This window comes from Vicugna pacos, chromosome 11 (genome assembly GCF_048564905.1).
Source record: "Vicugna pacos chromosome 11, VicPac4, whole genome shotgun sequence".
Classification (NCBI taxonomy): Eukaryota; Metazoa; Chordata; class Mammalia; order Artiodactyla; family Camelidae; genus Vicugna; species Vicugna pacos.
Window position 1 is genome coordinate 77,940,011 of NC_132997.1, and position 13,362 is coordinate 77,953,372.

General features: G+C 38.6%; 1 protein-coding gene across 1 annotated transcript in view; it reads right to left on the bottom strand.

Annotated features, from left to right (window-relative positions):
• The window catches only part of ARMH3 (armadillo like helical domain containing 3), a 153,436-nt gene that overhangs the window by 121,398 nt on the left and 18,676 nt on the right, over nt 1-13,362 (bottom strand). The window contains exons 6-13 of the mRNA XM_006210485.4: nt 11,107-11,199; nt 10,286-10,360; nt 10,123-10,209; nt 6,065-6,121; nt 4,723-4,766; nt 3,582-3,642; nt 1,891-1,937; nt 1,304-1,379 (exon numbers count right to left, since the gene is read on the bottom strand). Coding sequence (XP_006210547.1) covers nt 1,304-1,379; nt 1,891-1,937; nt 3,582-3,642; nt 4,723-4,766; nt 6,065-6,121; nt 10,123-10,209; nt 10,286-10,360; nt 11,107-11,199 — 540 coding nt within the window. The remainder of the gene's footprint in view (nt 1-1,303; nt 1,380-1,890; nt 1,938-3,581; nt 3,643-4,722; nt 4,767-6,064; nt 6,122-10,122; nt 10,210-10,285; nt 10,361-11,106; nt 11,200-13,362) is intronic.

Here is a 13,362-nt window from a genome sequence, read left to right on the forward strand (position 1 = left end):
GTGAATAAAAAACTAGGATAAACAAATACACAGGATTATCTACCCAAAAAAAAGGGCATTTGCAGTCCTATCTGAACCTGGAAAGGAAATACTCTTAGCAGATCAACCTAAAACACATCTATAGACTATTCTGATGACTACACAGTCGACTAATAAATGCAGGTGAGCAAAGGGGATAACAGGTACTATTAAAAGAGCTATGCAGAGGACAGCCTTCTTGTTCCACAACAAGAGTGTGTAGCACAGTGAGGTAGAGACACAGGGGGAGACATCCATTAGGGACCAAACCAGATGACTCCCCTTTCCCTTACCTTCCTTAGCCATCCTGGCCATATTAGCTCTTGAGAAATAGGCTGAGAGATGGCTACTCGCTTCTCTTGCCCAACAGCTTTACGAGACTTTACCTTCCTCATCTCTTCCTTTAAAATCAATTATGGAATTTAGAGAACAGACAAGGAACATCATGAGAATAGTGGATAAAGTCTCATGTTATCAGTTGTGAAAAGCCTTACGTGCCTCTGAGGAAGACCCCAACCAGCACACTGCTTTTTTGACCTTATTTTTTGTTGTTGAAACCCAGTGGAGCCCATACACATCTGCCCTCTGAGGGAAAAAACATAAGCAACCTTTCCTTTAAAAGAAACCTTCATACATATTTTAAACAGTCTGGTTTTAAAATAAAAACACTATCAATTTTTAAGACAGCTTTCATGGGCAGCACTTGAGTTCTCAGCCTATTTTAGTTTCCTTCTGGACCAACTACTGAGGATATCCCTTAGGCAAGCGACCCAGTACTCAGTATGCTGTGATTTCCAGCTTACAATATTTGTAGACCATTTTTTTTTTCTGTTAACAGCGAACCGTATGCAGCAAAGGCTATTTTGTACTTTTATTCTCTGGAAACGGGTGAGATAATAAGATAAGTGACGTGGCCTATTTTATCCCTGGTTGTAATTCCATAGAGGTTTAGAAAGCAGAAAGCCAGTTATAAAAATCCATATGGGCAGATAACACCAAGGGATTTCCAGAGAGCAAAATGAAGTAATTTCAACTCACTTGAGTTAACAGAATCGGTAAATTGGTCAAAATCCCTAACTTTGCATGTTATCAGACCCACTTCAGCAGCAGATAGAAACACACATATTAAGGAGAACATGAAACCAAGGCAACTGAGGCAACTCTGTTACTATCACTCACCAGTGCAAAGCAGGTTTTACATGGGCACAGCCAGACAGACTTTTCAATACAGTGAATCTGTATGAAATTCAGGGAGAAAAAGGATTGAAGTTTTTATATAACCAACCTGGGCTAATACCGTGATGAAGTTGCGATTTAAATGAACAGCTTCATAAAGTGCCAGAAGGATGGCCTCATTTGTTCTAAAGAAAAAGAGAATAAATTGAATAGTCTCCTATAGTGGAGGAGTTAAAACAGTAAAATCATGAAGATAAGATTACATCCAGCTCCTCATTATAAATCGCTTTGAGTTTCCAATGTTCTCTGTATTTCCTTTTTGGGCGTTTATAAAGTGTACACAGTCAGAGCCTTAACTTTAATTCCTTAGAACTAGTTATCTACTTCATTCACTATTTTCCCCCTCTCACTTTTCCACCCAAAGCCAACTGAGTCCTTAACTGGCTCAGACACCCAGCCCCCTTTCATTTCATTCCAGAGACAGCTGGGAAGTTATTCTTATTGGGGCTCAGTACATGTGACCAAAGTAGAGGTTTGTAAGGTTCACTATCATTTAAAACTCAAGAAACATTTGATAAATCACCAAAAAAGTTAGAATCTGTAAAAGATTAGCAGAGGTAACATTTCCACTTTCATATCCATCAAGAGAGCCCACACTAAAGTTCAAGTCAATGCACAAGAATTTCAGGCACTTACTGTACTGAGATTTTCTCATGGGCATCTGCTATGAACATGCTGCCTACCTGTGGAAGAAAGGGGCATTGCATACTTATAACAGGGAAATGTGAGAGGAGCTTGGTGCCTATGAAATAGCCTTTAAATAGTGAAAAAACAAACTGCTTGCAGTCCCAGGGAACATGGAACTCTGGCCCACCAGTCACACACACCAAAACCAGCTCACTCTGAAGATCTTAAAAGAATCATAAGTAACAAATGAAATAATGAGAATTCCTTTAAATTGTCTTTACTTAAAGGGAGTTGTTTTTTTTTTTTTTAATTCTAGTAATTTGGTCCAGCTCTACATTTTATGTGCAAATTTAGTAACCACTGACAGCAAGTAAATGTTAACCTAGACATCCTCATCACTGCATCTTTCCTGGAAGCTGCTTATTTGAAGTCAGAAACTAACTCACAATGAACATCACAGAAAGCAGGCTGTTCATCCCCAATTTCATGAATTGTCTTCATGAAAATACTTGGGTTTCAGACCAGAACTGTCTAAGACCCACTGTCCATCTTTCACATCATAAAATCTTTTGTTTGTGTCCTAGGCAGAGCAGCTGAGTAACTAAATGGAGTAGGTTGCCTCCAATACGTGAGATATCAGAGGCACTGAGATAGGTGCCCATCCCTCTAAATATACCTTTTCCACCTACATAATGATGCCCAAAAGAATGCAGCTGGAGCTTCATTTGTTTGGTACAAAATTTTTCATCTCTGTTAAAGAGCAAAGGTCTCTGGATGCAATATAATTATATCTAATACATTAAACAAAACACCAATACAGCACTCACACTGCTCTGACATCTGAGGGACTACCCATTTATGCTTCACAGTTAAAGAGTTTATCAAGTCCTTTCCTTGAGAACAGGCTCTGAGAAAGAAGGCGGCAGAGATATTGAGGGAGGGGAAGTTGCCATTTGGGGAGAGGGAGCGGGAGATTGCTACTTCTTACAATGAACTCAAAAACTGCCCTAGGGCTGATTACTTGAATAGTAATGCCCAAGAAGACAGACTTTCTGAATCTGCCTAGGTTCTAAGACCTTCCAGATTTATCTCTTAAAAATTAGTCCCAGATTATCTGGCCCAAAATGCCTGTAATGTCAAGGTTGATAAACCTTGCTCAGAAGTCTTACAAAGTGAACCAACCATGGTTCAAACAAACCTCCTCAACCATGGACCTCTCAGTCCAGACCCTAAGCCTTTAGAAGAGTGGCTCAGATCACTGCACCAATTCCTCAACTCCAGGACCAGCTACAAGAGATGAAGGGGGCAAAGCAGACAACCAAAGATGACTCAGGGTTGGACAGAGATCTAAACCCTCCTATTCTGTGTTTCATAGTGTCAGTCCTCAAATAAAGCCAACTCTTAGGAAGCAAAAGTCTGGCTTAATATGAACCTTTTCTTTTAAGCCTTTAAAAAACTGAATTAATTAACTTGAAAAAATCAGTCCCAGACAAATCAGAGCTCTTCTTTCCCCTTTCTCACTTGGGTTTAGAAATCACTAAGAGATACAGCTCTCAAAAAATCTGCTCTGAGCAGCCTCCCTCCCCTCATCATGCCTTCATCTCAAACATCTAAACTTTTGAGTCCAGATTTGCCCACACCTGCAGATCTCACAGACTTCTGAACAGGAGAGGAAAAACAAGTAGATGTTCAAGACTTACCATATTTGTTAAAGCAGAGAAAAAACCACTCTGGTGTTCTTCTTCCTTGTCTTTATACTGCCTGAATAAAAATAACTAAATTCAACTTTAGGATTATTTATCACATATGTCTTTGTCTTTGGCATACTAAGTAAGCAGGGCAGCTCACTTGCAGAATTCACTGACTCCAGAAAACAAAAGTGTTACAACAATCTAGCCACCGCAGTTTCCCCTGCAAGCTAAGAGGCGCCCATCTGCTCTTGAGGTAATGTGCACCAAAGTGCCTGGCTACTTTGGGAGAGACTTAGAAAGCAAGCTGCAAAAGTGTGAAACTGCTCTAACATATGGCTGATCCAGTTATTTCCCAAGCAGACTATTATTTGAAAAGTGTGACAGTAAAATTAGTTTAAGGCTGTAAAAGTGAAAATCTTGTTTGTTTTTGAAGGAAGAGGAGGGAAATCTGTGAGTTAAACTATTTGTGGAGATAGAACAGATTTGAAATTCCAACACCCAATTGTGTGTGAGGAAAGTCTGGAAAGGAGTAAGAAAGATCCTGCCTGGCCCTTGCCAGGATTAGACATACTTCTGGTTCTCATTCACTGAATACCAGATCCTTCCCCATCCCCAGCAAGAGGGAAAGCAGGCATCAATGAAAAGAGCCCTCAGAATAGACAGGAACCCTGGGAAGCTACAGTTGATTACTGATGCAAAAAAAGCATCTGTCAAACTAAAACTAATTCAATGCTTTCTCCTTTTATTTTTTTAAGCATATAAAGAAGCAGTGCTTCACAACCTTTTTTACATAGAAAATGATATTTGTATGACACATTGGGCTAAGTGGAAGAGCCTATTTATGGCTGAAAAAGTAGTTTAAATGCTCTGCAATAAAATACCAAAGGTTGCAAAAGAATGTCTGAATGTAAGAATTGCTTGAACAAAAGATGGACACTAACCTGGTGGCTACTTTTTCCCTAGTGTTAGGAGTAACTCCTGCTAAGGTCATCAAGACAAGCTAGAGCAAATACAAAGGCTAGCAGCTGCACCTCTGAATATTCTTCTAGGAGAGGTAAGGGACATTCACCCACAAATGCTAACAAACCTGTTCCTACTCAACAAACTCAAATGAAATTTAGACCCTTCCCTTCTGGAAAGGTGTACTTACCTATTGTACTCAGATAAAGCCTGAGCAATCACAAGCCCCATTCCCTAGAGAGAAAAAACATAGCACAGGTGAAATAAGGGGCTAGTGGCAATGCTATGACTAGACCAGGGAAAACACTAATCACAGCCCCATGGTCAAAGCCCAAGAAGTTCTACCTGAAAATTGGTGACAAGGACAGAAATTCAGAGAGACATTATCAAAGGATCAAAAGGAACTTCTCTGGAAAGATTTTTCTGGTCTAATGATCTTATTTAATGTTTCCAGATAGAATTAAAATAGAGTAACAAGAGGTGAGAAAGACCAGCCCAGGTCACTGACCATTTCACTGGGACCATTCTCACCTCAAAAGAGAAGACTGAGTTAGAAGCTTCAAACAAAAAGCTTTCAAATGTCTCTAAAACACCCACAATAAAAGTAATAATGACTCTACACTGGAATTTGACACAACATTGTAAAATGACTGTAACTCAATAAGAAAATGTTTATATATATTAAAAAAAAAAACTAACAACGAGTCCCATGTGAAATGAAGGTGCATACAGACAAGCCACTCTCAGGGCACAAGAAAATAGGAGTGTAATGGAGAAAAGCACTCAATAAATGTTAAAGTAACTTATCAACTTTCCCTCTAGAACCTGCTAAGCAGTATCACAAAAATCAATTAAGGCCCAAGGATGAATCAATCATGTGTGCTTTTTTTTAATAAGAGAGATTAGAAGAATGAAGAGGGCAAGATGGAAAGAGAATAAAGCCAGACACCCGGTCATTTTCTTCCTTATATTCAGAGATCAGATGTTAATTCCCAAACTTTCAAGGATATATGTAGCAGACACATATCCTCCTCCATGTTTCAGCTTCACCAACTCACGCTATAATTAAAATCAGGCTGGTTCTACAAGAAGGACTCTCCCAACATTTAGTCGTCTAAGCCTTCTTTTTTTTTTTAATTTCAGCTTTATTGAGGTATAACTGACATGTAAAATTATAAGATATTTAAAATGTACATCATGGTGATTTGACATACCATCTAGACCTTCTTATTCTTGGAAATGTAACTTCTTGACTCTGTAGGATAACCAACCTTAGCACAGGAGAACATGAAATATAATGACCATTTCATCGTGATTAGCAAGCAAATGTCTCTTCCAGATGTCTGTTCCATGATGAGGAGATAGAAAACAATAAGACAATAGCACTGATGCTCTAAAAAGAAAGACATATTCCCTCTTTATAGCCAGATAAAATTAACACAACAGCTCTCTACTCTCTGTTCTAAATATCCACTGAAATAAGGTCACCAAAGTCTAGTAATTAAAGCAATACACAGGATCCATATACTCACATTGAGTGTGGCTTCATCATCCACAATAGATAGCTTCACAATATAAGGATTCACAGACTGTTAAACAAGAGAAGAGACTCTAGGTGAGTGTGACCTAGTTAAGAACCCATTAGGTATTTAACAAAGTGTTAACAAAAATGCTTCTATAAGGCCCTCTCTCTAGAGTGATGCTCCTAATACCCATGCCCAACTATCTTGCCAGTTGACTTACCCCATTTCCTGTAAATCTCTCAGTGTGCATGGGCATTCACCAAGCACACACACAGATACATGGATACACACACACACATATGCACGCACGTGTGTGTGCACACACACACACACACACCAGTTCTGTTCTACTTGCATTTCCTTCTAGACTGAATCAGCTCAGGCCTACATCTGCCACTTCTCCCTTCTTTCCCTCTTATTTGTTTCTAAGAAGTAAGTGAATACTCCACAAAACTCACTTTTGTCCTATCCTGCCAATAATTTACTGAGTCCATAGGGACAGCTGTCTTTGGGGGGACATTAAAAGCTTCCTTGCCATAAGGCACAAATTTATAAGTTGCTAACGTACATCCCAAAGGCTCCCTAACCATTCCACAAACTATGTGCAAGGACTGATTCACCAGCCCGTAAAACAAAGCCACCTTGGGGGTGGAAAGTGGCAGCTGCTTAACAGCCAGAGAGGCCATTTATGAATCCAATACTCAAATTACACTGCAGGGGAACTGAAAATAAGATGTGATTATCCAAAGTACAATCTGGTCAGGACACTGGGATAATGATTGTTCCATCACATATAGCATTGGAAGATTTCTTGAGTTTTTCCAGATTCAATCTCAGCTGGGCAGCATATGGAAATGGACACATATTTAAACCCATTAAGTAGTTGGGCCATCTCCTACTGGTGGGATGAGAATCAATGATCTGCTCACTTATGGGATGTGAGGAAAGACCTAATAGAGTTCAGGCACCAATTCTAACCCAAGGGAAGCAAGAAACAATAGTTCTCAGGTTGGCAGTTTTTACAACAGAGAAAACTCATTACTGAGAAACTTGAAAACCCAACTGAAAGGCTAACCTCCTCCCAACAGACTTTATTTAATCAAGTTTCTGAGGGCATTTTTTGAATGTCAAACGGGAACAGAGAAAGAGACAGTTTGCTTTCTTAACAGCCCAAATGTTTCTAAGGTTTTCTACAACACAATTCAAGGAGGTAAAACCCACTCCCATTTGTTACTTGATCTGACAGAGGAAGGCTCTCAACATTCTTCCTAAAACTAAGAGTCAAATCCTGCTGATACTATAGACTTCAGACAAGATTCCAAGCAAATGGATTTTTGGAAATGAAAATCAGCAGCAGGCTGATTTTGAGATGCCATCATGATGAGAACAACACTAGAAGGAGCAAGCCACTGTCTCTTGGCACAATTTTTGCAAGTTCTAGTTACTTGCCTTCCCAAAAGTAGACTGTCTTAGGTAATAAGGATCATCTGATTACCAAGAACAGTCCATGCATTAGCAACAGCTGAGAAAAATGCAAAGTGGCTAAAATCAAGGGCTTGAGTTCTAGCTCCTCTACTTATTAATTTTGACAAGTTAGACATGTCAACTAATCTAAGGTCAATTCTCTCATCTGTAAAATGGGGGATAATATTTTCTTCCTTGGTGTTGCTATGAGATGTAAATCAAGTGAAATCTTTAATACAGTATCTGGCATATGGTAAGGGCTCAATAATTGGTAGCTATATTTTTTCTCCTTTGACATTTTTATCACATTCAAAGGAAGCTCTTGAGGGGAAAAAAAGAGAGAAAGAAAAAGAACAACTTACAACTGGACATAATAAACAATTCTGTAATTTCTGGGAAACATTATGTTCAGGGCAGCAGTTGGAGACTGAATCACTTCATCAATTCAGGGAGACTTGGCCAAACTAGAAGGCCAAGATCTTAATGCTATGAAAATTTCTATTCTACCAGACACTGATTTTCCTTAACACTACATACCTGTGGTGCTGGTCATGTTTTAAAACTCAAGGCAATTTACTATTCAACCACAAGACAGAATTACAAACTCAACGAGCCTTCACAGAAAATCACTCTAATAGGGTCCTGCCTTTATTTGATCTAAAACATACTTAACAAATTTCATTGCTCTTCCCTAGACCTTTTTTTTTTTTTTGCCTCCTCTACCTCTTTAGATGAAATGACTAAAATGGAATACATTATTTAAAGTGAGGAAGAATTACTGCCAATCCTTAAGTCCAGCACCTAATTTGTCTTTTCTGTGTTTAGCTGGGCACCAAGTCTCTCTGGTGCCCTGAGCACCTTTCTGGGAAGGTTACAACTTACTTCATTGGTCATAGGATCGATTGTGGTGGTAACTAGAATGCTATTCTCCCTAGCACATACCCTCCCATATTCCGCATAAAACTTCCAGTTTTTGGGTTTGCTGTGTTCATCTGAACTCCTCATGCTCCTGTCAAAAACCTTCCTGCTCCATGGTCACCAAGTTTCCCTAACAGTTTCTCGTGAGTGACTTATATCACAAGCTGCAAAAGCCCAGATAAATTATGCCCACCAGTCTGCCCCTGCCTACTATACTAATTCTTCTGGGGCTTCTGACAGACTAGAGATGCATATCCCACTCCAGAAATATGATTTTCTCCAGTTCCTTGGCCATGTCCAATTTTTCAGGCTGACATTTCAGGAAGTCCTACCGGGCTAAGCCTGGTTTCAGTTCACATTTAGAGAAGCCAAGTCATTGCCTCAGACTGGCCTACATCCAGCAGAATGTTCCAAAAATATTCATTACTGATGATGGTGCTTTCCTATCACATATAACTCAACTCTCTTTAACTATCTTCGGTATTCTCCCTTGGCTATTTTTCTCATTGTTGTAATAAAGCCCCAGAGTCTATTACACATGACAGAGATCAAGATGGCTACCATGCTGGCCCCTCCAGATCACCAGTAAAGCAGGTGTTGGTGATAAATTACATACTTATTAGTAGCTCTGTACACCATTCATCAGGTCCCCCAAGCAATGAAAGCCATCAGCTTCTAGGATTTATAATAAATTAACATTCCACATATTCCAGTCCCTCTAAGTATTCCTCTCTTACAGCCTCCTCTTCTTTCATATCTCTCCTTATAAGAATAAGCTCCAGATTTTGTTACCCATCACTTTTGACCTGACTAGGAATCATATCCAAAAAATCACTAAGTGAAGATCCAGGAGCTCAAAAATGAAAATCTCCCCTCATAGTATTGCTAGTCCATTTCTCATAGTATTGCTACTTATTAGAAAGTCAGGTTGCCTTGATGCAGTTCCTGATTTCTGGGTTCAGTAAAGTACTCCTAGTATCCTGGACTCAGTGCCAAATGCCCCCTATTCCTCCAAAGCAATCCCCAACGAGGCTCCTGATGTGCCCTAAGTGGCCCCCTTCCTCTTCTATGTATTCTGCCTTTTGAGGGGACTCAAGTAGATGTACTACTCCAAGTATAAATCTCTGAGTTCAGCTCTTCACCTCAAAAACCTATTAAGCCGTCCCTGACTAATTCAGAGGCAAAGAGAACTCCAGAATTATTATGGGTAAGGCCCTATCTTCAATTGCCATTAAAATCAGAGAGAGTCCCCAGACCGACAAGAGATACTTTACACAAGTGGATTGCATTAGGGAAATCCAATATGTAAGTCCAATCTTTCAAAACAGATGCATTTAGTCAGTGGTTCACACCTAAGAGATTCTGATTTGGTGTGTCAAGAGAAAGACCCAGAAATCCCTTCTTTTGAAAAAGTTCCAAGGTGATTCTAGTAATAAGGTGGGTTTGGGAACCACTACATTAAGAGATACTTACTCATTTTATTAGAAGTTACACCACAGGATTCCTTTAAACAGCTACATCCTCTATCCCAGGCACCTAATACAGGACTTCTAGAATGTATCAAAATTAACCTATATACCATTTACTAAGAACATGTCTTCTACATTAAGCCAAGTCCTCTAGGAGTGGCCACATTTAGGAAGATTATAGAAAGATAACAGCTGCCCATTAAGGGAGCCACTTACCTCATATTTTCTGTAGTTCACCAGCAAAGCCAAGAGGACTACAGCATCATAGCCATGTTCCCTACGACTTGGGGGGTGGGAGAGTATCTGTAACAAGAACCAGACATGATGACAGTGCTTGAGGAGGTGGTTTACCCAAAAGAGAAAGAGGAAACTGCCTTACCTGCAAAATTGCTTCAAATATGCTGTTGATCATTACATACTCCAGGATAGTGTTCTGGCTGATGTTATCGGTTACCTGAATACAATAAAAGGCTATTTAAAGTCTATACTGAGACACTCTGATATCATATATATCTCCTCCCCGACTATCTAAAAGAAACAGAAATGTTAAACATCTTACTAGATACTCAGTAGACCTTTCATAAGCACTCCTAAAGCCACCATAGCCTAAATAGACAGACACTAGAAGGATAAGAAGTTAGCAAATTAAAGCTTTTTAATCTTAGAACGTTTCATTATTTCTCTTATACCCTCACATAAGCATTGGCTTAACAGTTTCTTGGATTTCATTTCTGAAATGAACAGGAAGAAGTTTATGATCCAGAATCTTCAAGCGGAGGCAGGGAAAGGGAACCAACCACCTGACGTGAATGAATAATATCCTGCCCTCCTCCTACTAGAAGATACAGGCCAGCCCTCCCCCCCCATAAAATCAGTCAGGACAAATAAAAATATTCAGAATTACAAAAACTGTTTCCAAATGAGACCTGATGAGAAGGGCAAAATCTGGCAATCCAGAAGAGGGTAGTTCTCCGTATAGGTTAAAAATGCCAGTAGTTGCCCCAAAGAGCAGGAAGCAAAAACCCATGCAACTAACTTCCTTCTATATATTCAAATACAACAGAGTGATGTAATGGCCCAGTAGAGACGTGAGAGATGTTTTTTTCTCCTTTCCTTGCTAACTTTAGGCTCAAATATTCACATTTGCCCCTACTGTGGATTAACACCCTTGACAGAGAAACATATAGAGGGGTCACTTACAGTCACTAAGCAGAGGAGAAGTTTCAGACATAAACTCTTCAGACTTTCAGAGCCTTCTGCACAAAGCAATGAGTCCAAACTCTCCATCAAGTTCTGAGAAAGAGCACCATTAAGTATTAAACCATATCAAATAACATCTCCACTGTGTCTTTTTCCAACTCTGCATTATATTACACAGAGTAATGTGAATAACATAAAATGAAGTAACCATATTATTCCCTGAGGCCTACCCCCTTTTAAGATTAGACAAAGAAAAGGAAGACTTTTAAGTTTAGCTATTGTGGGGAAAATGCTCTAGAACAACTGCACAGAATAACAAAGTTCACTATTCTACCAAATTAATGTCTGCAGCCTGTCATCCTCATACAAGCCTTTGGATTTGATTGAAGTAAATTTTTTAAAGATTAATAATAATGGTTAAATTAAATAATATACAAATTAAAAACAATAAATAATAAACTAAGTAAAATTAAATTATATCAAATAAATTTAAAATAATAAATTAAATAATTATATTAAAGGTTAATAATAATGGTAAAATAACTAGGTATGTTTCATTATTTGATGAATAAAGCATATCACTTGATGCAGACACAATGAACAAACAACACAGACAATATCACTACGAGCTAATCACTGGCCACAAGCACTATGCAACAAAGCTAGCTCATGTCCATCCTGGTCAATTCTACCAAATAATGTGACTGGAGTTTATCAGCTGTACTGACAGCCAGCTGTTAGAGCCAATGTAATCAAAAGATAAAACCCTTAGATATGACAATAGAAGGAAGAAAAAAAGAAATATCCCAATTAAATGAAGCAGAAAAGTGAATGGAGAATAAGGATTTAGCATGCTGGGAATTCAAGCAAAGGTTCAAAATAAGCTACTTAAGTTCAATTCAACATATACATAGTGAGCATCTATTATATGCTAAATATTGTGCTTCCAAAGAATACAAGAAAAATACAAGACAATGACCCTTGCTCTCTAGGCAACTCCAGTCTAACAAGAAAGAAAAGTACATAAATAGTTTTAATTTAATGGTTACTATGACAAAAATATACATGGAGGAAGGGAATTAGGTCAGAAGTTATCTATTTCAGGACGCCTTGGGGGCAAGTTGTATTTTGAAAAATCAGTAGGAATTAATTAAAACTTGAGGAGGAAAGGAATTCTAGACAGGCATGAGCATAATCAAAGACACATGAGGAATGAAATGGCCCTGGGTGTGCAGATGGAATATGAGTAGTTTGTTATTATGGAAGCATAAAAAGTGAGGCACTGTGGTGAGAGATGAGATTTGAGAAATAAATAGGAAGTAGATCATGCAAGTTTTATAAGGCTAACGAGGGAGTTTGGTCTTTATCCTTTTAGTGATAGGAAACTAACGAAGGGTTTTAACCAAGAAAGATTTGAGTGTTAAGATACATCACTCTGGTGTCAGTGTAGATGACAGATTTAAAGGTGGTAAGTCTGGAAGGAGGGAGACAAATGAAAGCTAATCTATCAATTTTCTGAGGATCGTTGCCATGTATTATTTACCTCTGTATCCCCAGTGCCTGGCACGTAGGAGCTCAACAAATGTTTGTCAAAAGAATGAATTAAGGCATTACTGCAATAGTTCAGGTGAGGGATAATAGAGACTTCGGCAGTAGGGGAAAAAAAGAAAAGAGAGATATGACAAATATGAGCTAAGGTAAAATTAGCTGAACATGGTGATTGTCTAGATATGAAAGATGAGGGATAAGAAAGAGTCATGGTTGACTCCCAGGTTTTTGGCTTGGGGAACTGAGAAGACAGGTGCCCCCATTCTGACAGGAAATGAATAAGGAAGAACAGATGTAGGGAAAACAATGAGTTCCATTTTGGATATGCCAAGCAAGAGGTACTTAGGGATGTGTGAGTGGATACATTCAGCAAGTGCTTACAGAGAACAATTTTGAGACTCAGGAGGGGATATTAAGGCTAAAGATAGAGACTTGGTAATGAGCAGCATAAAGGCAGAAGTTAAAACTGTAAGAATGAAAAATGATATCTGGGATTTTACCATGGTATATATGGCTTGTAAAAGGCTAGAATTAAAAATTGACTCCGGTACTAAATCTTCGTGTATTCCTAATTGTATATTCATAACATTTTTTTTTATTGAAATACAGTCAATTTCAATGTGTCAACCTCTGGTGTACAGCACAATGTCTCAGTCACGCATATACATACATATATTTGTTTTCATATTTTTTTCCATTAAAGGTTAT